Source organism: Triturus cristatus, chromosome 4_1, assembly GCF_964204655.1.
Source record: "Triturus cristatus chromosome 4_1, aTriCri1.1, whole genome shotgun sequence".
Taxonomy (NCBI): domain Eukaryota; kingdom Metazoa; phylum Chordata; class Amphibia; order Caudata; family Salamandridae; genus Triturus; species Triturus cristatus.
The window spans coordinates 1,268,113,394-1,268,140,281 of NC_140585.1; the positions used below are offsets into that span (position 1 = coordinate 1,268,113,394).

Below are 26,888 nucleotides of genomic sequence, written 5' to 3' on the forward strand. Positions count from 1 at the left end.
CCATTAACGAGCACCCGAGCTGTGGGTCTACGGTATAGCAGCTGTATCCATGATACAAATCCCGGGGGGAAGCCCATGCGGAGGAAAATACCGAATAGATAATCCCACTCGACAGAGTCAAACGCTTTAGTAGCGTCCAGGAACACCGCAGCCAGCGGTAGGTCAGGCGACACACTCTGTAGAATCGAGCACAACGTACTGAGATTGTGCGATGTTGCTCTCCCTGGGATAAATCCCGCCTGATCGGGCAGGACCAGCTTAGCTATAAGGAGGAGAACCCGATTCGCTATGTGCTTAGCCAATATCTTAGTATCGCAATTAAGGAGCGATAATGGCCTGTAGGATGTACAGAGCTTTGGTTCCTTGCCAGGCTCTAAAATAGAGGTGATTAGGGCTTCATTCATGGAAGGAGGCAGTGCTCCGCCCTCAAAAGCCTCCTCGTATAGTTCTTTCAATATGGGGGCCATTATATTCACATGGGTCTTATAGAATTCAGCCGGGAGTCCGTCAAGACCCGGCGCCTTTCCAGATCTCTGCTGCATAATTGCCTCACGGATCTCATCTATTTCAAAGGGGGCACATAGGAACTCTCGGTGGTGATCTTCCAGCCATCCCAGTGCGACATCTCCCAGGAACGGTTCAAAGTCTAAGGGGTCTCCGTGCTGTGTTGTGTACAGTTTTGTATAATGGGCCACGAATATGTCCTGCACCCCCACCGTGTCTCGACGCACCTCGCCCATCGGATCAGCTCTCTCTAGAATATAATTAGAGAATTTAGGTTTCCGAATGGCTTCCGCCAGTGCCCTGCCCGGGCGCTCTCCCTCCCCATTTTTCCGAGCTATCCAGAATTTCCCCAGGAACTTGGATTCCCGGTCCTCCGTGTCTGTGTATTCTGACAGTTTGCCTCTGAACTCGGCTTGTGCCTTTTCTCCATCTCCCCGAGCCATCCGCACCTCCACTGTTTTCATCTCTTTCTAATCGCTGGAATCTCCCTCGGATATCTCGGAGGACCCTAAAACTTTTGGACATTCATACCCCCCTAATCGTGACTTTAAATGCCTCCCATATAATTTCCACCGAGTCCACAGAACCTTTATTTCTCTGAAAAAATCCCCTTATTTCCTCCTCCAACTCGACCTGAAATACCGCGTCTAGTAATGCTGTGGGTTGCAGGCGCCATGCCCGGTTCGCTCCGCCCTCTCCCAGCAAGTCGATCCTGAGATGTACCGGCGAGTGGTCTGAATACGTGCGCGGCAGATGGCTCACTTTCCTAATTGATGGCCCTAGTCCCCTAGTTGTTAGGCAATAATCTATCCGGGACCAAGACGCCGCACTCGACACAAAATGCGTGCCCTCCGTAGAATGTGGGTGCGTGATGCCACGTGTCGATGAGTCTTCCCTCTTCCATAATCTCCCTCATCACTGTCTGTGTGCGATTGTAGTGGTGCGGTAGCGCCGTGGACCTATCCATGCTAGGGTCCAATGCCACATTAAAATCTCCCCCCCAAATGACATGTGTGGTGTCCAGTGCCAGTATTTTACCCCATAGAACAGTGAAAAGTCTGGTGTGTCTACGTTCGGGCCATAGCAGCTCACTAGCATGACGTGTCGGATCCCAATCTCCCCCACACTATCACGTATCTTCCCTGTGGGTCTACGAGTTCTCCCTGTGACGCGAAGGGCGTATGTTTCTTGACAAGGATGGCAACCCCTCGAGCGTAAGAAGAGTATGAGGAAAACAACCTGTAAGTCGCCCATTTTCCCGCAAATGTGATGTTGTCCTGTGGAACGAAGTGCGTTTCCTGTAAGAACGCTATGTTGATGTGTCGATCTAGATATGATAGTATGTGTCTTTTTCCTAGGATTTCCCATCCCCCGTACATTCCAGGACACTATACCCGTACAATTGTCAATCATCCCGCCGTCCGCACCCCCCATTAGCAATAGTAGTGCCTGTCTGTGTCTCATAGGTATCCCACTAGTTAAAGCTGAACGATTGCGCAGTTGCCTGTCTGAGAGCATCATAATAAAGTCTAAAACATTCCAACTATCTATCCCCCCTCCCTCCACCCACTGAAACATCCCAATCATGCCAGTAACAGATATCCCTCCCCCTCTCCGTCCCCAAATTATCCCCCCTCAATAAAGGGCTTAGAAACTCTGCCCAATTCCAACAAAACCCTACAAAAGGAAAAGACACTCAGAGGGATCACCCAGATGGGGTTTGTCACCAGGTAGCGCACATTTAGCACCCGCCATCTCAGGGGCACCTAACGGGCCATCTGTGCCCCGTAGAGGAGGCAAGGGTGTCCGATGTAGTTCATACCAATTCTCCAGAACCAGGGTCAATCAGTTCTTAGACGTGAGGAGTTAGTTCGCCAGAATGGTCATGTTTATCGCTCCGATAGGATGTAGTCCTGGCGGCCATCCGCCTCAGCATCAGCTGCACGTGTCACTCCTAATCAATGAATCAATGTCCAATGTGGTGGGCGATCTGGAGCCAGTCACAGGTTGCCCTCCCGTAGTGCGCCGCTTCAGTTGTTTTAGATATGCTTCGGCCTGCTGTGGGTTAGCGCAAAATGTTTGTTTGCCCTGGTGAGTGATGCGGGCATAATCCACCTGTGCTTGTCGGAGCTTCTGTTTCCGTCTGTCTTCCTGCACCGCGGCAGTGAAGTCTGGATATATAGTGAAAGTTACCCCTTCGTAGTGAAGCGGTTTCTTTTCCCTTGCCACTCTGAGGGCTACGTCACGGTCTCTGTAGTTGAGAAGACGGGCGATGATGGGTCGCGGCGTTCCACCCACTGGTGGTCGTGGGCCCAACGACCGATGGGCCCTCTCAACCACAAATTGCGAGGGTAAGGCCTCCGCCCCTATTGTCGCCAGCAGCATCCGCTCGACATACAACTCCATCCTACCCGTGTTGGGGGTTTCGGGTATTCCTAGGAGGCGGAGGTTGTTGCGGCGGCTCCTCGCTTCCATGTCCTCGCTCTTGGCCGCGATAACTTTCAAGAGTTTATCCATTTGAGCCATCGTGTTCTGCATGCGCACTGTAGTATCCTCCGACATGCACTTCTCCGCCTCCTTGAGCCGGTCCTCGTGCCCGTCGATTTTACGCACAATGTTATCCATGCGCGTGGTCATATCGTCCATCTTGCCCGCAATTGCAGCTATGCTTTGTCGCACTTCCAGGAGGATAGTTTTCATGTCGACTTCCGGCTCCTGAGGCAAATCTCGAGCGCCTGCCATCGCGGGTTCAGAGCCCTCATCCGGGGGCACCTTGGAGTTCTTTTTGGCCTCAAACTGTAGCCGAGGATCCGTTTTCCCCATCTCTTCCAGGCGCAGAATGCCACTTCCAGATGCCAAGGGAGCTCGGTCGAGTATGCTATTCCGTTTGACCAAGGTGGTGGCGCCAAGTTGGTCTCTGGCTCCTCAGCTAGGCAGTCTATAGGATGTCGCAGTGCACAGCATGCTCAGGGTGTCATCCTATTTACTGATCCCCCCCAGGAGATCTCTTAACGGGTGCGCTGGGCGACTTCCCGATCAGCGCACGCCGTCTGTAGCAGTTGTCCTGCACCTGGAGCTTCACCCACTAGGCAGTGTCACGCATCCGCGGCAGCACCGCGTCGGCTGCTCTTGGCGTCCGCAAGAAGGATGTGGACCATAAGAATCTATAAAGAGGGGGCCGGGCCCTCACTCGTAATCTGGGATATTTCTCCGCGCTGCTCCCACAGCCGTCAGCCCGCGACGCCATCCCAGCTGCTGGCACCGGCCGCCGTGCCTGCGCCGCAGTCGTCCTCCTAGATAAGCGCCCCACGGTGTCTTTCACTGAGCCCCGCCGCAGCACTGGACGGCCAGGTCCCCTCACATGTGTCCCTCTCAGGGGGCTATGGGGTCTCAGTCACTGATCGTATTCGTCTGACTCCGCAGCGGCAGCTCCCGTAGAGGCAGCGATGGTGCGCATTTCTTCTAGCGCAGCGCCAATGTTAGCTGTTAGTTCACTCGGGGCTTCAATCGTGGCATCACGGCCATACGGCCTGGAGTGCACCTCAGTCCTTCCCCCGCAATCACTACCAAGGTCGCAGGGCGCGCTCCGACAAAGGCAGCAGTCTTACATATGAAACGAGGCTCCTCTGCCACGCCTCCCTTACCGCTGCTAGATCGGGACAGATCGTCGCCTTTTCTTTTAGTCCGAGTCCCACTTAGATGTCGATGCGGGTCCCTCTCCATTTCCGCCTTGCCCGCTGCTTTGCAGCACGCATCAGTGCGTACTTACGAACATCAATGGCGCTCAGGCTCCGCGACGGCCAGTTCTTTCTTCCGTTATCTGTCTCAGCCACCACGGCCGCGGGCACCAGTCCAGAGCGGCCCTCGCGCCACGTGAGCGCAGCGGCCTCCTGCAGATGCGCCGCGCCCAGCGCAGTCTCCAGGCAGGCAGGTCCCGTCGCCAGTCGGGTCTGTCCGTCGCTCACCGCCTCCTCACGCCTTCAATCTCCGTGGGGCTCGCCTGGATAGTGCTACGGCTAATTCTGTCGCGATGACCCACAGTTTAAAGAGGGAATCTGGTCCAGAAAGAGGATTATTTATCGGATAATATCATTGGACTGCGGGAGCTTCACCCGGAGGCAGCCATTCCGCACGTGCGCCGCCTAGCGCCCACGGCTTAAGAAAAGGTTTTAAAGTTAGAAAAGCTGTATATTAGAGATCAGGTGTCACACAGCTGGCAAGCCCAGTTCAAGGCCTTGCCCTCTGGATGGAGACTCTTCACAGAAATAAAGTTATGGGCACAGGGGGCCAGGTGTATATATGACTGGTAGCATAGATTTCAGTAGGAAAAGCCAAGAGATGGAGCCAAGCTTCCTTCAGCCGCTGTTGAACTTTGGATGGGACAACCTTTGGTCCAGGCGTGTCTGTAGGGAGCTGGGTTTCTGTTGCACTAACCCTCCCAACTAGGTATTTGAATAGTTTGGTTCATATGGAATGCTGACATGACCTTAGGCATGAAGTGTGGGTCAGTCCTCATTACGACTCTGTCCTTGTGTATTTGGATGAAGGGCTCTTGCAGCGTTAACGCTTGCAGTTCGCTCACTCTGCGCAGCGAGGTTATTGCTACCAGAAAGGCTGTTTTCATTGTCAGCATTTGTAGTGAGGCCTTGTGGATGGGCTCAAAGGGCGCCTTCATAAGTTCCGTCAGGACTATGTTGAGGTTCCATGCTGGCGGCGGAATCCTCTTTGGTGGCGCTATCCTTTTTGCCCCTTCCAGGAATCTCTTTACTACTCGTGACGTAAAGAAACGTTCTCCCGTCTCACCTTGTGTGTAGGCCACAATCGCCGCTAGGTGGACTCTTAGCGAAGACGAACTTAGCTTGGCTTTTAGTAGATGCGTGAGGTAATCTAAGCACCGTTGATTCCCTTGTCAACTTATTTTGTAATTAATTTTTTCTGCACCACAGTGTGAACCTCTTCCATTTTTCCCCATAGCATTTCCGTGTTGTCGGTCTCCTTGCCTCCCGGAGCACTCGCATAGTGCTTTGGGGCAGCTTAAGGTGTGCGAACTCTATGTCTTCAGGAGCCATGCCGCTAGGCAGAGGCTCTCTGGCTATGGGTGTAGAACTTCTCCGTTCTGCATGGAGAGTAAGTCTTTTCTTCTTGTGAACTTGTGTGGTGGCCCCTGTGCCATTTCCACTATTTTTGAGTACCATGTCTGTCTTGCCCACAGTGGTGCCACTAGGATCAGCGTCATGTTGCTGGTCCTGCACTTGTTGAGTACCCTGTGTATCGGTGGAAAAGCGTAGGCAAATGTTCTTGACCAACTTATCCATAGGGCATTCCCCTTGGATAGTTTTCCTGGTTGTCTGGATGCGAAGTTGTGGCATTTTGCATTCAGGTGTGTTGCAAACAGGTCTATTGTCGGTGTGCCCCATCTCTTGAATAGTTTTTGCGTTTCCTGCCCATTGAGTTCCCACTCGTGGGATGCTGAAGTCTGCCTGCTGAGCCAGTCTGCTTCTACATTGTCCTTTCCGGGTAGTTGTATGGCCAGCAGGTCTATTTTGAGCGTGATGGCCCATCTCCAAATTTCCTGTGCCAGGTTGGACAGGGGGAACGATTGTGTCCCTCCCTGCTTGTTTATGTAGAACATAGTTGTAGTATTGTCCGTTTGTATCAACACCCTTTGGTTGTACAGTCTTTAATTCCAGATAGTTGATGTGTCTGACCACATCTGCTGGAGTCCACAGACTCCTCACTGAGCTTGTTCATATGTGCTCCCCATCCTATCTGGGATGTGTCTGTGGTGATGGTCACGGTTGGGCTTGGTGGTGTTAAGGGCTTCCCTATTGTTATGTTCTCCCTGTTCCACCATGCTATCTCTTCTTGCACTGCGTGCGTTACAACCACTAGATCCTCCCAACTTCCGTTTGCTTGGGACCATTGCTGTTGCAGCCATTCCTGGAATGGTCTCATGTGTAGGCGTACATTGGGAACTAGGTGAATGCATGACGCCATCATCCCAATGATTTTGCTCGCTGTTCAGTGTCAGAGCTCGCCCCTTCTGGTAGAGGCACGTCTCCTTCAGCAGGGCTAGTGTCCTCTTCTCGCTGGGCATCACCGTTTTCTTTACGGTGTTGATCTGCGCCCCCAGGAAGATCTTCACCTGTTCTGGTTCCATTGATGATTACCCCAGTGTATTGAGAACCCCAGCTTGTCAGCTTTGTCAGTGTCCTTGTGACACGCTGTGCGTGTTCCTCGCATTTTTCGCGTGAAGTTGCCTTTATTAGCCAGTCGTCGAGGTAAGGATACACGTGAATTCCTTCCCTCCGCAGGTGCGCTGCTACTGCTGCCAGGCATTTGGTGAAAACCCTTGGTGCGGACTTTAGACCGAATGCCAAGGTTGTGAATTGGTAGTGATCCTGGTTGATGGTGAACCTTAACAGATTCTTGTGCTGCCTGTTCATTGGGATGTGCAGGTAGGCATCTTTGAGATCCACGGTGGACATGAAGTCTCCATCTCTGATTTGTGGGAGTAATTCTTGTAGGGATGTCATTGTGAATGTTTGCGTCCTTAGGTACTTGTTTAGGAATCGTAGATCCAGGATGTGTCTTAGTGTTTCGTCCACCTTTGGTACCAGGAAGTAGTTGGAGTACACTCCCTTGTTCCTTTCTTTGAAAGGTACTGGTTCGATGGCCTCCTTTTGGAGTAGCTGTTGTGCTTCCTCTACGAGTTGTGCTAGCTCTTGCCCTGAGTGTTCCCTTCTCTTTGTTTTTTTGTTTGGGGGTCTCCTTTCCAACTCTATGCAGTATCCGTACTGTATGATGTTGAGTATCCATTTGTCTGTTATTTTTCTCCATTCTTGGAGGAAAAATCGGAGTCTGCCGCCCACCGGTGTTGCATGCTCGTAGGCGTTTGGTTCGTGTAACCCTCTTTTGTTGGTTCCTTTGTGCTCTACCCTTGGAGGGGTGTTGTGGGTGAGCACTCTCCTCCGTGCGAAGTCACTTTGAGGCGGGTTGGTCTCCCCCTCTTCTTCTTTGGCCTCGTCCGTTTTCCCTACTGCGAAAGGACTGGCCCCGAGGCTGGTACTGTCAGTTCTGTTTCTGCTGTCCCTGTTGCCCGTGACCCTCGCCTTGCTGACCTTTCTGGAATGTTTGATGTGACGTTCCAGGCTGGTTTCCTCCCCTTCGGTAAGGTCTCCGTGTCGGGGTACCTCTTCTCCTCCCTCTGAATTGCAGGGCCCCCATGGACCTCGCCGTCTCATTCTCTTTTTTGAGTTGGGTGAGTTTCTCATCGACTGGTGCCCCGAACAGCGTTTCTCCGTTGAAAGGGGTGTTCAGGATGTTGTTCTGTACCTCTGGTTTGAATCCTGAAATTCTGAGCCAGGCCTGTCTCCTTTCAGTGATTCCTATTGCCATCAGCCTGCTTGATGTCTCTGCCCCGTCCAACGCTGTTTTAAGGCATGAATTTGCTATATTCTTCCCCTCGATGCGAAGCTCTTTGTTGGTATTGCTCGGGGAGATGCTTGATTAGGTCCCCCATTTCGTCCCAATGTTGGTACTGGTGCCTGTTCAGTAGTGCATTGGGGTTCGCCATGCGCCAGTGCATTGCCGCGTTTCTCTCTATTTTCCTGCCAGTGAGGTCCATCCTTCTGCTCTCCTTGTCAGGAGGTGGCCCAGAGGTTGCCGGAACATTGGCCCTCTTTCTGGCTGTAGATGCAATAATGGAGTCTGCTGTGACAGATCCCTTGATGTATGGAGGGTCCTGAGAGGAATGTTTATATTTTTTCTCTGTTCTGGGTGTGATGGATCTGCATGTTGCAGGGTCCTTGAACGCCTCCTTCCCCTGGTTCATGACACTCTGAAGCATGGGGAGGAACTGGCTCCTAGTTTGGATGGGGAGCAGTGTCTTGAGTAAAACAATCCGCTTTCGGTTTTTCCTCCTCTAGTTTCACGCCGGAAGCTGCATCCGCGCTCTTCACGACCATGTTGTAAGCCCCAATATCATCTGGCGGCGAAGGCCTCGAAGGATAAGTCTCACGGGCTCTTCTGGATTTTCGGCGTCGAGGTCCTGCCATTCCAGGTCTTGTGTCGTCGACGGCGCCGAGCCGTAGTTAGATTGCTGTTCCTCCTCTTCTCCCTCATAGTAGAGGTCATCTTCCTCTTCTTCGGGAGTTTGACAGCTCTTCGGCGTCGAACTCGTCCTGGTCCTCGATAACCGTCGGTGGTTTCGTTGGGATTGTACATTTCTTCATATTCTCATCGAACTCCTTCTTCCATTGAAGGATGCTCTCCATCTCCGCCTCGAGCCTTCTCTTTTTCTTCTCCATTTCGGAGGCATGTTCGGCGTCGAGCGCTGGCCTTTTCGACGGAGCTTGCGTCGACGCGACCTTGTCCTTCGACGTTGAACAACCAACCTCGTGGGCCTTTTTCGACGAACTTTGTTTTTCGGCGGCCTTCAGCACCTGTGAGTCCTTCTCGAAGGATCCGCTGGGCCTTTCGTCCTTGGATCCACTCGCGGTCGTCGAAATTTTCGGCGCCGGTGTTCCTTTCGAGGACTTAGACTGTTTTTCGAGAGTCAGTCTCTGGTTTTCGGGACCCTTTTGGGGTTTATGTGCTCGACGTCTCTCCTACCTTGTCAGACGTCAGGTCCCTCGGCGACGTTGTCTTCATCGTCGGTGGAGAGGCCCAGTTCGTACAGAGACGGGGCCTTACCCTTGCCTTCCATGTTGTAGTTGGCTCTCCTCTGCCTCTCTCTCACCCTGAGTGTCTTCGGTGTGAAGGCGAAGCAGGCGTTGCAGTCTTTGCTCTCGTGGTCGACTGGCAGGCAAAGGTTGCAGACCGGATGTTGGTCCTTCTGCGCGTACTTGTGGTGGCAGTTACGGCAGAATTTAAAAGGTGTTTTGTCCATTTCTGCGCTCAGTGTCCCAGAGTGCGCATTCTCCGTTGGACGTTGAAGATCTCGAGGTTCTCCTCCTTCTTCGTCATCCCGGCTCGATGTTCTTTCTGTCTGTAGTCTCCTTTAATTTTCGTCCGATGAAACTTGTGCTCTTCTTCTTTCTTCCTTAAACTCTGGAGCTTCTCGGTGACGATCCAGACCCAACGGCGGAAAAAAGAATCTGAAGATGGCGCTCCAAGGTGAGACTTCCGCAGGAAGCATGCCGACGTCACGAGAAGTACACCAAATGGTGGGACGTCGATGCCCACCTGGGCCACAAAAACAAAAAGAAAGACTACGATTCCGGACCCAACCACCAGACCGCGGAATAATGCACAGCATAGTGAATCCAGAAAGATTCACGCTGCAAAAATAAAGTTATGGGCACAGGGGGTCAGGTGTATATATGACTGGTAGCATAGATTTCTGTAGGAAAAGCCAAGAGATGGAGCCAAGCTTCCTTCAGCCGCTGATAAACTTTGGATGGGACAACCTTTAGTCCAGGCATGTCTGTAGGGAGCTGGGTTTCTGTTGCACTAACCCTCCCAACCTTTTGCCAGACTACTGATGCACTTTGACTTGATATGCCCTGGATCCCTGTCAATTGGGTTCCCAGGGCCTGTGTTCTTTCCCAAAACTGTACCTTGAACCCCCAATTGGCATCTCTCTGGCCACATGTCAGTCCCTTGTTAAAGGTACCATGGGTACCATGGGCACTGTGGCCAGGGAAGGCCTCTTAAGGGCTGCAGCACTTATTGTGCCACCCTTAGAGGCCCTGTACCTTTACACACACTGCCATTGCAGGCTGCGTGTTTTGGTGCAGAACAAAGTGAATAGTCAACATGGCACACATCCCTGTGTGCCATGCCTACAATCCACTGCCCTGGCATAGGTCAGCCACCCCTCTAGATGGGTGCACAATACCAGTGGTGAGGGTACAGGTACATGAGCCCTGTACCCTACAGCGTCTAGACCAATTCTTAGACAATGTAAGTGCAGTAATGCCATTAAGAGTATATGGTGCTGGGAGTTTGTCATTACGAACTCCACTGCACCATAATGGCTTTACTGAAAACTGGGAAGTTTAGTATTAAACTGCTCAGCCCATTAAATCCTCACTGATTCTAGTGTGGGATTTAATGAAAAATGCACTCGGAGGGCATCTTAGAGATGGCCCTTGAAAAACGACTAACCTGTGGTGAGTTCTCTGACTGGTACACACCAGCCTGCCACTATGGGACATGTTTCTGGATCCCTGGGGTGGGAGCCTTCGCTCCCTGAGCCCAGAAACAAAGTCTTTCCTGGGCAGAGGTGGTCACACCTCCCCCAGGCCAGGAAGAGCGATCTGTGGCAGGGGAGCTTCAAAGGCCTTGTCGCCTTTGTAACATGACCATCAGCCTCTCCTGCTATCAGGAGCAGGCCCTCTTCCTGTATCCCCTCCTTTTTCGGCAGGAAGACAGGCGGGAAAAATTAGCACAGCCCAGAAGGTGTGCCCATCTCTGCCAATCCCCACCCCTCAGGTGGGGGAGGCGAGGTGAAGCCCACTCTTCATTGCCAATCTTGCAGATGGCAGGCACTGTCCACTCAGGATTAGGGATTGTGCCCACTCCCCCACGTGGGGTGAGCACACCAAGGATTTTGTCACCCTAAGGCCAGTAGCCCACTTGCTTGAGACCCCTAAAATGCCCCCTAAATACAGTATTCAGGGGGCAGCCCTGAACCAAGAAGACAGATTGCTGCAATCTAAGAAGAAGGATGAAAGAAGATGCCCAGCAGAGGAGACTGCAAAGAAGAACTGACTTGGCCCTAGCCCTACCAGCCCGTCTGCAGTTTCCAGAGATCCTGCGCTAAAAGTCGCCTTGTCCTGTAGCCAGTGACCTCCAGAACCCCTGGGAGGACTGACTGCCTTCAACAAAGACCAGTGAACAGCAGCTCTGTTCTAAAGAAACAGCCTGCTGAGGACAAAGAAACCCGACGCCTGGAACCACCACTGCATCCGACACCGAAGGCTGAATCCGGGTGTCCCACCAGTTCCATCGAGGTCTGCCAGCACTCCTGAGTCCAAATCCACCATGGGTTAACCTCTCCAGGACTCCCCGACGTCGCCTGCAGCCTCTACACAGAGAACCCCCTAAATGCAAGTTGCCCGGTGAGATGCAATCCGACCTCAAAAGACACTCCTGCACTAAGCTGCCCTGCGCCCTGGAGAAGAGAACCCAAGGTGCACCAACGTCCCAGAGCCCTCCAACTTACCTGCTAAGCTATTTGTTCCTCCCGCAAGTCTTCCTGGATCGAGCTTGCAGTCAAAACGCAAAAACGGCAATTCCCTTTGAAAACAGGGCACCCGAGCCAAAACTGCACCCTGCACCCAGCCGCCCCTGCACCGCTGCAGGTGCACCTTGTGTGCTAATTCGGATACCTCTTTGCCCTGAGCCTAACACCAGGAGCTTTGCTCCCATAACCTTGTGGCCTGCTCGTGAGCAGCCACCAATCGGTGGCCCCCTATCCCCCATTGGATAACATTGGGCCTCAGCACACTGCACCCGGCCACCCCAGTGCAGCTGAGGGTGTTCTGAGAGGGCATCCTTGGCCCTGGTTCTAACCCCAGAATACCAGCTCCCACAAATAAGTACTTACCTGCAAACCGTTAACTTCATTTCCTTCCATAGGATTGCATTGATTGCTTTTCATTGAAAATTCTTGTGTGGAGTTGGTTTGTATGAAACATTGAAAACTGCAAATGTACTAAAAGTGAATTACTTACCTTTTGTCTAAGAAATGTCTGTGATATCTAGGCATATCACACTGATTAGCAAAAATAATCTAAAAAGTAACATGCACAGTAATCTGTAAAGTAACTGAAAAGTAATTTCGAACTGTTGACTTACCTGTAATTCAACCACCTACATTTGAACCTGCATTCAACTTTAAATCACTGAATAAGATTTTGTAAATTATTATTTCACTTACCTGCACCAGGCTTGGCTTGGTGCTAGAAATAAAATCACTCAATATTTGTAACAAACAAATTGGTCTGATTTCAGTCTGAATGTGTGACATAATTTCTTGCCCGAGTGTGTACAACAAATGCTTAACACTACCCTCTGATAAAGCTTTACTGCTTGCCCACACTACCACAAATAGAGTAAGGTGCTATTTACTTACTTTTACCTCTGCTTACCTTTGGGGTTCCAATGCACTCTGTGCACGCTATACCTCATTTTGTTATAGTATATACAGAGCCAGCTCCCTACAGCATACTGTATTGTGGACAGTTGTTTGCACCTTATCTTTGTATGGGGTCACACTCGTGGCATCAGGGAATGTGGGCGTTGGAGACCATGTCGCAGACAACAGATCCCGGGCCTCTCCTGCCCATCTGTGGAAGACCAGCATCCCATGTTGTGGGTAGCTGTTGGCCCCTTATTACAGCTAGATCCAGCAGAGGCCCTGTGTAGTTTGGTATAAATGTGCTCAGAACAGTAGTCACCACCAGGACCTACTACACACCACATTATAACAGCACACCTACTCCCAGCACACTTTAATATTCAATTACCTGGCTGTTAAGGCATCTAACAACATTTCCTATGGTCATCATTTATTAATATTATTCAATTGAAGTGAAAAGACAGAGGTATTTGAATAGCAGAGAGGACCCATGCAACATCATTGTAAGTTGATTATCTTATGTGCAACCCGAGAGATGGGACCACTGGGCTCATACCAACTGTAACTGATATGACCAGATGTGTGAAAGTATTATGTCTGAAAGCTAACTGGGCTATATGGCGTATACACCTGATCAGATGAGTGAGAATATGAACAAAATACCTAAGCCCCTACAAAGTTATTCGGTAGTACAAATGAATTGTGGTGACTCAAATTTGCTATTGTCAAGAAGGCATTTGATTCCCCTAGAGGCTGTCTGGAGCTCTTGCGATCCCTGCCCCACTCATTAATGGGCAGAATAGTGGCAGCAAAAATGGTGGTTCTCCTACATCTGCAATACTACTTAGCCAATTTTCCTGTGCATTTGCTCGTTAAGATACTTTAGGAATTAGACTCTATTTTATTGATTTAATATGGAGTACAAGTATGCATTTCACTGGGGTCCAGTCACTGGAAACAATTGATAGTAGTGGGGCTCCATGAAGGTGAACTTGTTCACTTGCGGTTGTCCAAAGTAACATCTGCCGAAATTGCTTAAGGTAGTAATGCAATTCTGAAACAGATGCTGCAGCTCACAATGCATAGAATCTACCTCACTTCTCAAAATAGGTAAAATAGACTTTTAAATCTATCACTAAAAAACGCCCACAAGCTCAGTTACGAGCAACTCAGGCCAGGAAAATCTACAAAGAAGCAACCCAAAATAGAAAAAAGAGAGATATAGGAAAAGGCCTGGGAGAATCTTAGGACTGCAAGCAAGAATAAAGTCCCTCAAGCTTTCTGGCAGGTAGTAAATTCCTTGAACCCCTTGAGCAAGTTTCTACCGAAAGTTGAATGTGTTGCTCCGAGTAAAGATTGGAAGCTAATTTATTTGTAAGTTTTGGCCCAAATGAGCAGACTTTTAATGCAGGTCCAAACACGATAGTCAACTGTGATCCAACTGCTACCTTGGAATGAAGTAGCTCAATAAAAGTGCCTGATGTAACCTTAGCATCGAGAGTAGCCCTTCTGGAAAAGCCCCAGGCCCTGGCAGAATTCCCTCAGGCCTTTTCAAATTTATCCTACAGTTCTGGGCACCCTTTATAACAAATGTCATAAAAAGTGCAATTATAGGCCCTTTGGTCAAGACTTGGAAGAGGCTATTATTGTCCCTATATTTAAAAAAGAAGACCAGAACCAGCCTCACTGCTACCATCCGTTATCCCTTCAAGATAGTACAGTTAAGACCCTAGGAAGGGTACTATTTGCCAAACTAGAAAGCTGGGCTACACTTACAGTTCGGTTTTCATCCAGGCCTGTGAATTGTTTAACAGTCTTTAAATCTTTCCCCAATCGTTCAAAAATATACTAAGGCTAAAAAAGATTGTGTCCATCTTGCATTCATGGACATAACATGCGTCTTTAATACTGTGGACCACCCAAAGCTATGGTCCACAATGTTCCAGTTAGGCAGTGACAGCGGAATTATCTCCCTGCTCTGTAGGCTCCATGAACATACTACAGTCAGAGTCTGGTATAATAGAAGCAGAGATCTATTGGAGGATTTTCCATCAATCCCTGGGGTCAGACAGGGCTGTGTCCTGGCACCTTTTCTCTTTTTAATTTATATTAACTCTTTGGGAGGCCATCTGTTAATGGTGGGGAAAGACATCCTAAAGGTCAACTTGAGAGAAATCCCCATGCTGCTTTATTCAGATAATGCTGTTCTTATTGCCCAAATTGCTAATGGTTTAGATGTTATGAGTTTTAGGAGTAGCTTGGGACTAAAGACAAATCACACTAAGTCTGTTGTATTAAAATGTGTCCCCAAGGTAGCTAAGATGAAAACTTACCTACTTAGTGGTGAAGAAATTATGAAAACTTTGTATTTCAAGTATCTGGGATTTCAATTTGACAGTGGCGGCCGGCACGGATCGGAGGGGTTGGGTAGGGGGTGTAAAAAAGAGAAAAAAACAACACAAAACGAACAACAACAAAAACGTACCAGCTCGCCGCATCTCTCCTTAGTCGTCTCTCCATCATCTGTCCCAGCCGGAACAGAACAGGAAGCACCCAGGCTCCCCAAAGCCAATCACAAAGCTGAAGTGTTGTGATTGGTCTGAGCACTGTGGTTCAGGTCTCAAACAGGCAGTGGGAGCCTGGGCATGTTCTCCACCAAGACTGATAAAGCTTGGGTGGAGAACATGCAAAGCGCACATGACTGGCATGCCATTACTGTGTGTCACCACTCCTCCCCCTGCTCCTCGGTCATCAGAGCAGCCCCGCCTGCAAAGCTGCCACAGCAGGAAAAAATAAAATGATAAACTTGTGTTATTTTATTTTTCCTTTATTTCACTGCTGCAAAGCAGTGGGGCGACGCTCCTCTGCCTCATCCAGAGGAGCCGTCACTGCTGATGGATGTAGAGTTTAACTGGATATCTCTCCTCAATCTAAGAGCCATGCAGTTCCAGAGAACAATTGATGCAGTTTTTACATTTTTCCAAAAGACAGGCACAAACAGACTAGAAACATGCTTTGTATTTTTAAAAGTTAATGCGTGTCTGCCGCCACATTTGGCGCGGGCATATGGGGTATATTAATTGCAAATATCTACAAATTGAGGAGAATACATTTATAAGGCGGCTCCTGGCAGTTCCACACTTTACTGTGACAGTCTTCTGTCATGAAGAGGTTGGGCTAGACTATATAGAAGATCATGTCAAGCTACAACTCCTATTATGGCACAGAAGTTGGGAAAAACCAGAAGCCAAGTTATGTAGAACAATCTTACTCGATTGTCTGAATCTGGACAATTGTCTAGACATCCCCTGGCTTAAAAGTTTTGAAAGGCTTGGTACCACAACCTTTTATTCTAATCCAGACAGTTTATCGATCATCTCCTGAAGTCAAACTAAAGCACTTTTTAATCAAAAAGCGCACAGGTTATGGACAGAGACTAGAGGTGTCGGGATAAAAAACACCTTCAGGGTCTTGCATGTACGCCTAGCACTTTATGTACAGGTAATTGCAAATGAGAGACAGAAGTTCCTCCTGACAAGGTTTCGTCTCCAAACCCTACACTTCTTGCTAGCCTTCCCAGTAAAAGGCATATGGTTTTAGTCTCTTCCCCGCTTTCATTGTGAAGCGCCAGCAGCACAAAGCAAGATGCACTTTGTTTTTTTTGCACATTTTATATTGTACAAAGGAGGAAGTTCCCTCGTCAGATATCAAGAGTACTAGAAACCAGATCTCACGTTGCGGCCTTTGCTTATTTGCACTGTTGGGAAATTAAACTGTTATTTATGCTGTTTTAAATTACATCTTAAGTGCTGTAAAGGTACGATATAATTATTGAATGTTTTCCCCATAAATACTGATGTTAATACTTGTTTTTAGTGATTTTAACAGACTTCTTTTATGTTATTGTGCATTATACTGTATTGGTCTTTGTGCTGTGACTTTTATGGCTCAGTAAAACAGAATAAAGTATCTTGGTGAGGTAAAATGTAGTCATTCCCGGCTGTTATCTGCCCAAGATGCAGAGGGAAAGTTTTACCATATTTTCTTGCAAGTGCTGGTTATTGTAGAATAGAGTGACCAGCAGCAGCCGGCAACATTACAATATGGTGGGGCACGATGCCCAAAAACTCACCATATATATTGGTGGCACGCAGGCTCTGGATGAGTTCTCCTTCCTCCTCAGCAGTGACTCGGGTGGAAAGAGAAAGATTTCTCCCTTGTGCAATGCGAAGCCAATCTCTCCTGGAGCTACAGTGCAGCTCCAGGAGTGGCTGGAGCAGGCTAACCCAGCGCTCATTTTGAGGCTGGAGGCCTGTGGCTGCAATCCCTTGGCTGTATCACAGCCCTGCGATTGCTAGTTCTGAAGCACGCATGTCAGAATTGCACTATTACTTCAACTTCGCTCCGCTCCCTGCCCTCACGCGGTAACAGCGGGAGCCTGCGACACATAATAAAATGGTATTTATTACCTTTTTATTATTGAGTGTGCCAGATGGGCTGGGCGACTCTCCTCCACTATTGAGAGTGACTAACTGATATCCCTGTTGGAGGGAATGAGAGGACTGGCCGGCAGAAAGCTGACACAGGCATACTGGGGTTGATGCCATATGCAGACAGAAAGAAATTGGACTATAAACTCCTAGTTCTTGCTCGGTTATTGAGCAAAAATGGATATTGCAATGAACTAGAAGTCAGCCAGTTCAACCAACATGACGTGCTGGAGGAAGGTGGTGGTGGTGAATTGGGTGGGCTTACTGAACGTAGCACTCCATGTAGAAAAGAGGGTTGGGTCACAGGAGCTACATCAGTACAAGTGTGGGATGCTAGATTTTGAGAGAAGGGGGAATGAAAGTCTCCTGCTCCCTCCTCCAACACTTTGACTGAAAGGGCAGACAGGGTGTTCTATACATGTGTAAGACAGAACCTGGCCAATGACACCCTCTTGATAATAGTTACAGGAGAGAACCTAGCTGCCATTACGTTGTGGGAATCACATGACTGGCATGTGAAAATATTGTTTAACCTCTGTACAAGGTGATCCCCCTCTATGGTATACAGGCACACAATCCACCCCATCAGACTGAGATAGCCACCATCTGCATGCTGTTACCTGGGGAAACCTTGATCATGCATGCAGTACCAGGAACTGGTGACAGGGATCCCTGTGCTCCTGCCCCTGACCGAACCAGCAGCTCATGGCAACTCTCACCATCTCTTCTCTCGAATACTGCACCTCTAATCTCTTGATGAAGGCCATCCACAGCAGACACCGTTTCCCTGACTGGCTGCACTATTATTCTTGCAGCACCTGCTCCACTAAGTTTGCCAACTTAAGGCAGTGCCCCCATGATACACCCATCAAAGGTGGGGGCTGCCACCTGCTACATGCACCAGGGACTGCCTATCCAGGTTGGGGGTGGAGAAGGGGTGCTAGAGTAGACAGAATCCAGGCATGCTGGGTTATCTTTAATTTTCCCTGCTCAGTACAGCTTCATGGACCAGGTAGCGTGAGGTGCCCTGATGCACAGAGAGAGGCGGGTAATCTCTCTTCTTTGACGCCAGAGACTCCCATACAAAGAGTGAGCAGTGAGCATGTCACAGCCCAGAGCAGCATCAGTTCCTCCTCCTGAATGTTGAGTGGGAGGGCAAGGTGAGTTATTTTGCAATTGCACAGACACATTGGGGGGGGGGGGGGGGTCGCCTGATATCCCTTGCAGAGATGGAAGTTTGCAGTGATGCAGTGAATGGATTGGTGGTAAATGAGCACTCTGGGAGACTTTTGTGCTCCTCATGTCAGGGAGGCCTTCTCCCGAGTCCTTCTCCAGGTTACTTCACTGATTCCTAGCTATTGTAAGCAGCAGGGCAGGCAGGAGTTGGTTTTCAGTCAACAGGTCTAGTGTATTTAAAGGAAAGGAAGATCACAGGTCCAAGCACAAGATAAACCTCAATAAATGGCTAAGGGCTTTGGTAACCTGTGTGAGCAGAAGATCAATCACAATGAAGGGGTCATCACACCTAATGCTTTTGTGCACTAGCATGAGTGGACCACTGTAGCTCTGTGCAGCTCCCAGTCCCAAAAGGGGGCATTGTCTGGCAATCATTTGAGGTGGTGTGCCTGTGGAAAACAAACTATATTGAGCCGGCCTTGCTTGCATTTGGCTCATGCACCTTGGTGAGTAACTATCTAAGCAAATAGGATCACAGCATGATGGAGGATTTCCCCTTTCATGCTGTTGTGACATCACTGCTAACGCAACGGTAACAAAATGTAAGAGGAAGACCTTTCACAGTCAGTAGGTGAGTGATACAAGCACACACTTTCAGTGGAAGCCTTCTTTTTGCCCAGTCAAATGCTGTTCTCAAAGTAACAAAAACATGTGGGAGGAGCCGATGTCCCTCTCTCAGCAGTGCTTCTTTGAGGTGTTTTTCTAAGTATCGCATAATGTAGGCACCCGTTGACGTGTCAAGCCAGACATAAAAAGTGGTTGGCTATATAAGATAATTTAACAAATGCCCCAAAATAAATTCTCTGAGAAACATGCTTGCTTGGATACATGTTTCTAGGTAACCTAGTTTCCATTGGAAGGTCCCAAATGCTTTTGTTAGGATAAACATGGTCAAGACATTCATGTGCTATTGAAGTAGGATATTCTGTTTTTCAACAACTATGACTCAACTAAAAACTCTCAACACAAGTGCTCTATTTTTCAGTTTTACATTATTATACTGTATGTTTCTCCTGAAAAGTATGTCCAGAACTGGGTACTGTGCCCACTGTGAAAGAGTACTCCAGCTACACCTCACTGATGAGGAATGAGTATGCCGAAACCTGCCTAGGATTGCTTGCGTTTGTCTGTAGAGGACCTAGCCTGGTAGTTCATTTTGGACAGTCCCTGTTGAGCAGAACAAAGTCTAACTTGCCTATGGGTGGTCCGTCTTGAATGGCATGATGTGTGAAAAACAATGGACCGGAAAGTTAATTGAGTGATCACCCATGGAACGGATTAATTCAAGTGCTTGATCATTTTGTTGCTGTCAGAAATTATTTTCAAATAATTCCTAATTATACAGTTTCTCAAATACATAATATTGATATCACAGTCTGAGCCATCATTCTTTGTGTATTCAATAATCTTACTATTTGGCAATGCTTAGGGAATTTAATCAGTCTATTAAATGTGCTCAACTATAGCTCTGTTTTAAATGCCATCACCACTGAACATCTTTTGTTGAATTTCATTCATCTTATCTTGGATATCATGATCTCACGTCAAATACAACGATAACTGAACGCAGGTGTGAAAGTTACAATTTGATTTGGGAAGCATGCTTTCATCTAAAGGCGTTCTCCTTTCAATAGACTATTGGTACTCTTTGAAATTTCTTGTTGTGGTTACATTTTAATCAAAATAAATGTTTTTTGTTTTTGTTTTTTTTAAATTGGGTGAGAAATCTGTGTGCAATACCAAACAAGGAATGCAGCTCTTTTGAAACAAAATTTTAAATACAGGAGTTTATCAAATCAGTCATGCTTGGAGTCTTTACTCAAAAAACAATTTGACACCGCAGGAATTAATAACGAGATGTTAGTTTGCATTCTTAGGATTTTAAATAACATGAATCACTCTTGAGCGATTGCTTGATAAATTGCGTGCTGAAAGGTTAAGGACATGCAGGAAGAGTTGAGGTACAGAATGTTATTAACCAGAAAGCAATGATACAAGGAGAACCTGCTTATGATCTGGCCATTACCCGATGAGAAATTAACGTGCAATCCATTTAGACCTTCTTTTAGTACCCATCCCATACAGTGTAGAGTGTTCAACCACACTGGGTACACAAAAATGAAATTTGTAATGTAAAAAAAATTCCACATCACCGTACCGTCGATTATTCTGAAGAGAGGCATTTTGGCTTGTGTTCGGGTTCAAATGAGTAGGTGATGAACATGCTGCATCTACAAACATAGGAAATCAAGAAAAGGTTTAGGTTAGTGATACACAAGTGAATCAAGAGTGAAAAGTAATCTAGTCCTATGCAATTTTCAGATTCTAGTTTAAGAAACATTTCCTGGGTCTGTAGTTTAGTTTTACTAAAACCTCTTTAAGGAAGGCAGTGGTTTGTCAAGCAGAATGAATAAAAATATGGGGTTCAGGTTCTTTAAAGAGGCAGAACGCACATTTAAGTCAAATACTTCGCAACCTATAGTGTTTAGTATAAGTAGATTCCTATTCAATGTGTATCTTATAAGGAATCAGATAGGTTGCAAGTTGTAACATACACAGGCTGGTTATACCATTACCAGGCCTGGTTAGACATTATGAATTTTACCTATTCCCCCTTTTTAATATGTATTCGGGAATTGTTTTAAAATATTATCTGGCTTTTAACTAATTTATAATGTATGTTTGATTTTAGCATAGCTGCGGATATAATTTATTGTGGTCTGACCTTCGTATGAATTACTTGGAATCTGGATTGTGTATTTGTATATGATATTGATAATGTTTATGTATGTTGCTTTTATGATGATATAAGTCGAAATAAAGCTTGAGATTGAAAAACATTGAAATTGATTGAATGAATCTATTGAGGTGTATCCTTGATCACACAGTTCTACTCCAATACATAGTGATGTAAACAAAATATCCATGTATTGTGGTGCTGCAGTTCAAGCCTTATCGATTAAGCCATCGAGTTGAGGATGAGCCTCAAAAGCTCATGTACACAGGTTAAGGCATTATTCCCAGTGCATCACTACTTCCGATGAAGTAATTTTCCCCTGATTTCATGGAGAAGTAATTCCAGGAACAAAGTCTGGCGGGTTTGACATAGTGAAAAGGGTCCTCAGCAAAACAGCTGTGGTATCACATACGGTGATAGCACACATCTCAGAATCCTGATTCACCGAATAAGGAAAACATCACTTACCTGTACTAATCTGTATGCAGCAACTTCTGATGCTACGGATTCACATGTGGTGGATGTTGTTATATATTTTTTGGTTTGGCGACTCATGATACCTCCCTGAAAATCTACAATGCACCGGGACACAGACTCCATCTCAAATTGTGTTTTTCCTTATGGGAAAGTAAAAGTTTGAAGATGGTAGTCATTACTATGTGTGAACTGGTATGCAGGTATCGAGGGCCCACACGTTACTATCAGAGGAGGAGTACAACGGGCAATTCAATCTACAGTACGGCTACCTTCAAACTGTTACAGGCAAGTACCTTTATTAGTTTGGAGCATGTTTTGATGTTGATCAGATGCAGCATATAGACTGAAAAGCAGTATGCAAGTCCCTAAAGCAGTAGCTTGTGAGAGGGAATGAAGAGCAGCGGAACAGTGTTATAAATGTTATATGTATTGCATTTTTTAGCTTACGTGCGCCCCATTGCATTTCATTTATTATGCACAACCTTCATTTAAGAAAGGCTCTATCTTTAGTATTAATTGTGCATGCTTAGCATATAATGTTTTTTTTTTCTAAGTGCAAAGTGCACCAAATGTTTACATATCATGTATCAATGTGCATTATACGTAGCAAATTTTAGTAAATGTGCAACACAATAGGCATGGTAATTCTTGCATTTTACACAATCTCAAGTACTGGCTTTTTTGTAATAACAAGTAATGGTATTTATGTTTGATGCAAATGTATGTTGAATAAGAGACACCTTCAGCTTTCATTGGATGCTTAGGGTGAGCTGCATACTACGCACATCTTGACTGAAAACCAGAGGTTTGCGCAGCTGTCCTTTTCATAGCTCAAACACATCTTTATTATCAAGCAAAGGTATGCATGTTAGGTACCATTTAGGAAACTAATATGGGTGCTTTGGTCCTAAGAAATATTTAGAGTTTAGTAAGGCAGGAATTTTACCACAGGTTGATTTCATCACTCAGTGCTCTGATTTAATGAACACCATCTAATATGTTGCAATTCTTTTTTATATATTGTGTAATGAACAGTTTAATTACAGCCACTGTATTTATTTTTGTAGTAACTCTGCACTAGAGGAGGGCATTCATTATTATAAGAATAATGGAATGTTGGGAGCTTCATTGAAGGCAATGAAGTGGCCAGCTGCTTATAACGGCTGGTATACGCCTTCTGTTACAACATTCCAATATTTGTCCCCGTTTCTCCCCATTTATTTCATAATACTATACCCTTAGTGGGTGAAATGTTCTAACGACCTCACAGCCCTTCTGCTTTGAGCAATACCTGTTGTTAAATGCACTCTCCTTCGTTCTAGTCCTGAGCCGCAGTTTCAGGGTATTAAAACAACTGATATAGCCCTCGGCAGCAGGCTATGAGGCCATAATAAAGCCCTTTTGGATCTATGGTTTAGGTTTCTTGTGCGAGTTCATCCATGTGGAAGGGGCTCTGGAACGAAGTAATAAAAACATGTAGCCTCCCAGGACTGACTAATACCCTATACAAATCATCCGCAAATGTGTCATGCAAGGTATGGGGGTCACTGTCCATTTTACTTTCTAGCTCGAGTTGGTAAATTGGCATCAACCTGTGCTTTACAGAAGGTTTTGCATGTCTAAAAGATGACTGTACTTGCTAGTGAACCAGTAAAAATGGATCATAAGTACTATTACAGATATCTGCTAATGGGATGTTGCCTGGAAAATCCACAGTGGCTTCCTTTCTTGTAGAATGTTTCCTAGGCACAGGCAACAGGTAAGAACAGCTACTGTAATTGGGTTGTCAAGGTGTAACTGCAAAAGCAACAAACAGTTACTTAGTTTTTCAGATGGTCTTTGTAGATCAACATAGTACATAATGGCCCTTGTAAAATCCAAGGTAGAACACGCTCTTTCGGCTACTGACACAAGTTGTAGGAAAAATTAAACAAAGTCAATAGATTTATTGACATGAAAAGGAGAGGTGATCTTTGGCAGGACATGAGGGTGCACCCGAAGGTCAACTTGATCTCTGTATACCTCTATAAAATGTCTGTAACTGACTAAGCCTCCAACTCATTCTACAGATTAAAGTTATAGTTACCACGACGGCTACTTTCCAGGGTAGGGACTGCAGTGGGCATGATTAAAGTGTCTCTAATGGAGGCCTTTTAAGCTTAGTAAGGACAATATTAAGATCCAATAAAGGGATAAGCAGTGATCTAGGAGGCACTATCTTTTTAAGAAGTTCCACAAGAGTTTTTACAGCAGGAATTCTGAATATATGCCAGTGTTCCCAATTTTGTAAATACATCGCTGCTATTGCCAAGTGTACCTGTATTGAAAAGGCTAACCAGATTTTTGAATATGTAAAATGTTTCCAAGAATGTTTTCTGCGGTCACTGTTAAAGGCGGTATATTAAAAATGTTAGTGATATACAAAGCTCTACTATCCAACTACAAAGCATTCACAGGCAGTAAGATTTCTGGCTTCTTTAACGTTTTATGCAAGCCTCAAAAAGCTATAAATCCCCAACCTCAAGACTTCAGATGCCAGACTGCAAGACTGAGTGCCATGGAGTTGGTGTGTACTAACTCTCCTTGATGTTATTTGAGCAGATGTGTTCAACTGCAGCTTTCTGTGAGGATGAACAGACATTTCGAGGAGTATGGAGAACCACAGCTGACAAGCCCAAGTTGAGGTAATGAGGATCAAAGTTATTGATGTAGTCTGCATTTTCATCATGAAATATAGCATCACTGGTAGCAGGGGAAAATGCATATGCAAATATCCCTGCTTCACAGAGCATAGCCCATGGACAGAGGGTGGGGATACCGGGACAATAGGTTTATGCATTTTAGTGCTTTGTGTGGCAAAGCTGCCTACTCCTGGTTTGCCCCAGTGGTGGAAGTAATAATTGAGCACCTGAGTGGGTTTGCTGAGAACTCCTGCTGAGCTGATCAGCAATAGGATTGTCTACCCCTTGGTTTTTTCACCAATGATGCATCGTGATATTCCAAATGCATAGTTATATTCCAAATTGCAAGTGCAAACTTTGCAATTGAGCCCCCACTTTTGTATATAATACATGACAGTTGTGTTGCTCATCTGAATGAGAAGCACCTCTCTGAGAAATTCGGTTTTAAAAGCTTGAAGATCTAACTGTACTGCAAAAGTTCCAGTACATTAATGTACACAAGGCATTGTTGGGGTGGACCATGGTCCCTTTATTATGAGGTCATCCATGTGAGCTCTCATACACATGAGGGAGGTGTCTGCATTCAGGATCAATTGCAGTTGTGAGCTGAAAAACAACCTGTCCTGTAAATATTTCTCCCAATATCACCATTATAGTTGCAGTGGAACACCGGGTTTTTTCCCAGCACTAGATCAGTCCAATTTTTAGTTGCTTGTGTCCATTGGCTGGAAAGATATTCTTGAAAAGGGTACATCCTTCCTAGGAACCACATTGTCATTCTCATAGTCGGAGAATTGAATGTCTGGTAAAGGTGAAGCAGATTTGGAAACGCCAATTTTTCTCTAGTTGCTTGGGTATGCTTTACCTGTAATTGCATTGAGTGTGGCTCGCTGGTATCTGTTGAGGACAGAGATGCTATTTTATTCACACACACTGGGGTTTCAAAATTGATAAACAGCAGCATTGTTTGAGTGTGGGCAAAGCATTGTGCTTAGCCTCTTCCCTTTAATAGTCAAACTTTTAGGTGCCCAAACAAATTAATGGAACTGTGCCAGAGATGTGATGCCACTACTGCATAACATTAGGTAAACACCCTGGGACACGAAGGGTAGGACTTTGAATTGGTAATGAACTGTACGTACTACAGAACAGGAGTGCTGCAAATGAGTTGCATGCATAGGAAAGTTAAAGTAGATGTCCTGGATTTTGAGGGTTGCCATGTACTTTCCCACTTGAAGAAACAGTAATACACCACTGTTTAAAGGCCCAAAATTCACATGCTAATTTTCATACTCTCCTTGTCCAAAGGGGGAGGATTACCTGTTTTGCTTTTAAGTATTTCACTGTGTGTACAACCAGAGAGTAAGGTGGGCCATACCCATTAATTAGTAAAGGATCTTGCCCAAGGTTGATCTTTTCATTGACCCTCAGTGTAACAACTCATGTTTTACAGGGTCTTTAAACTTACAAGCAGAGCACCTTAACATGGACTTTAGCATGAGAGGACACTGTGCAGTAGGATTACAAGGGAGTACAATTTCCACCTATATTGCAGACTCTTCATTAAAGATCACACAGAACAGAATAGCAGGCTAATTGCCTTAACAGCTAAACGCACCCCCCCTAAAAAAAAAGAAAATAAGAAAAGACCACATTAGATCTGAGCAAATTTCGAAGATATTTCTCAACCCAGCTTGACATTCCAGAGAATCAGAATCCCAGCAATGTATAAAAGGGTTGATACAACATCGCATCACTGCCTTGCAAATGTCTACATAAGGAACATTCTTAGTAAGGAGAAATTTACTTATCTGGTAGAAACGTTTTGCTTCTTGATGCTATTTGAGATTCACATGCTGTGCATTATCCGGTCACCTAGTGGTTGAGTCCAGAAAGGTACTTTTTTACCTCTCACGGGCACCAACCAAAAGAGGTGCAATGCTGAGTTGCTGACTCCCGATGATGTCAAGAGTCACCCACAAAGCAAGTGGGCACCTTATTTAGATTCCCTTTTCCCTCTGTTGTGGTGACCTTTGAATTTTTCCTTCACTTCCTTTAAACATTTTAAAATGTTTAACTTTTTTGTATTACCGCCATCTTTTCACAGAGGAGATAGACGGGCGACATATTAATAAAAAATTACAGTTATGTAACAGTCTCCTTTTGTAGTGTGAAACTATTCTGAGTATCTGTAGCAGTATTAGTAATTTGAGAAAGGTGAGAGTGAAGTCTGGGTGGTATTTAAGAACCTTCTGTCCCATTTGTGTCTTCTGGTTCCCATGGAGAACTACAATGTAGTGAATTATGAGGTATTAGCTGAAGATCTAGTTGTTGGCATGCATATGTTGTAGATGGAGACATTATCGAGGAAGGCTTATGTTGCATCATCCATCCTTGTAGAGCACGCCCTCTGTTTTTGTCTAGGACTTTCCATGTCAGTAGGTAAGATATTTGTGTAGTTTTCACTATCCACCTTACAATTGTTGCATTTGAAACTCTAAGCCCTTTGCTTGCTGACCTGTGTGCAACAAGCCTTTTTTTCACTTTTCCCAAGTGATATTGTCTCTTGTATGAAGTACACAAGATCTCTCGTTACAACTAGTCAGTGTGGCACTTTTTCAGCTTGTATTTTGGTTATTGGAAAAATGTATATAATTGAATAGATTGGTTCACAT

The 26,888-nt window shown here is 46.2% G+C and overlaps 1 protein-coding gene across 3 annotated transcripts in view; it reads right to left on the reverse strand.

The window, feature by feature from the left end:
• LOC146856562 (uncharacterized) overlaps positions 1 to 26,888 on the reverse strand; it is a 511,781-nt gene that overhangs the window by 205,723 nt on the left and 279,170 nt on the right. For all 3 annotated transcript variants that reach the window (XM_085654765.1, XM_085654767.1, XM_085654766.1), the window contains one exon: positions 20,477 to 20,549. In XM_085654765.1, coding sequence (XP_085510891.1) covers positions 20,477 to 20,549 — 73 coding nt within the window. The remainder of the gene's footprint in view (positions 1 to 20,476; positions 20,550 to 26,888) is intronic.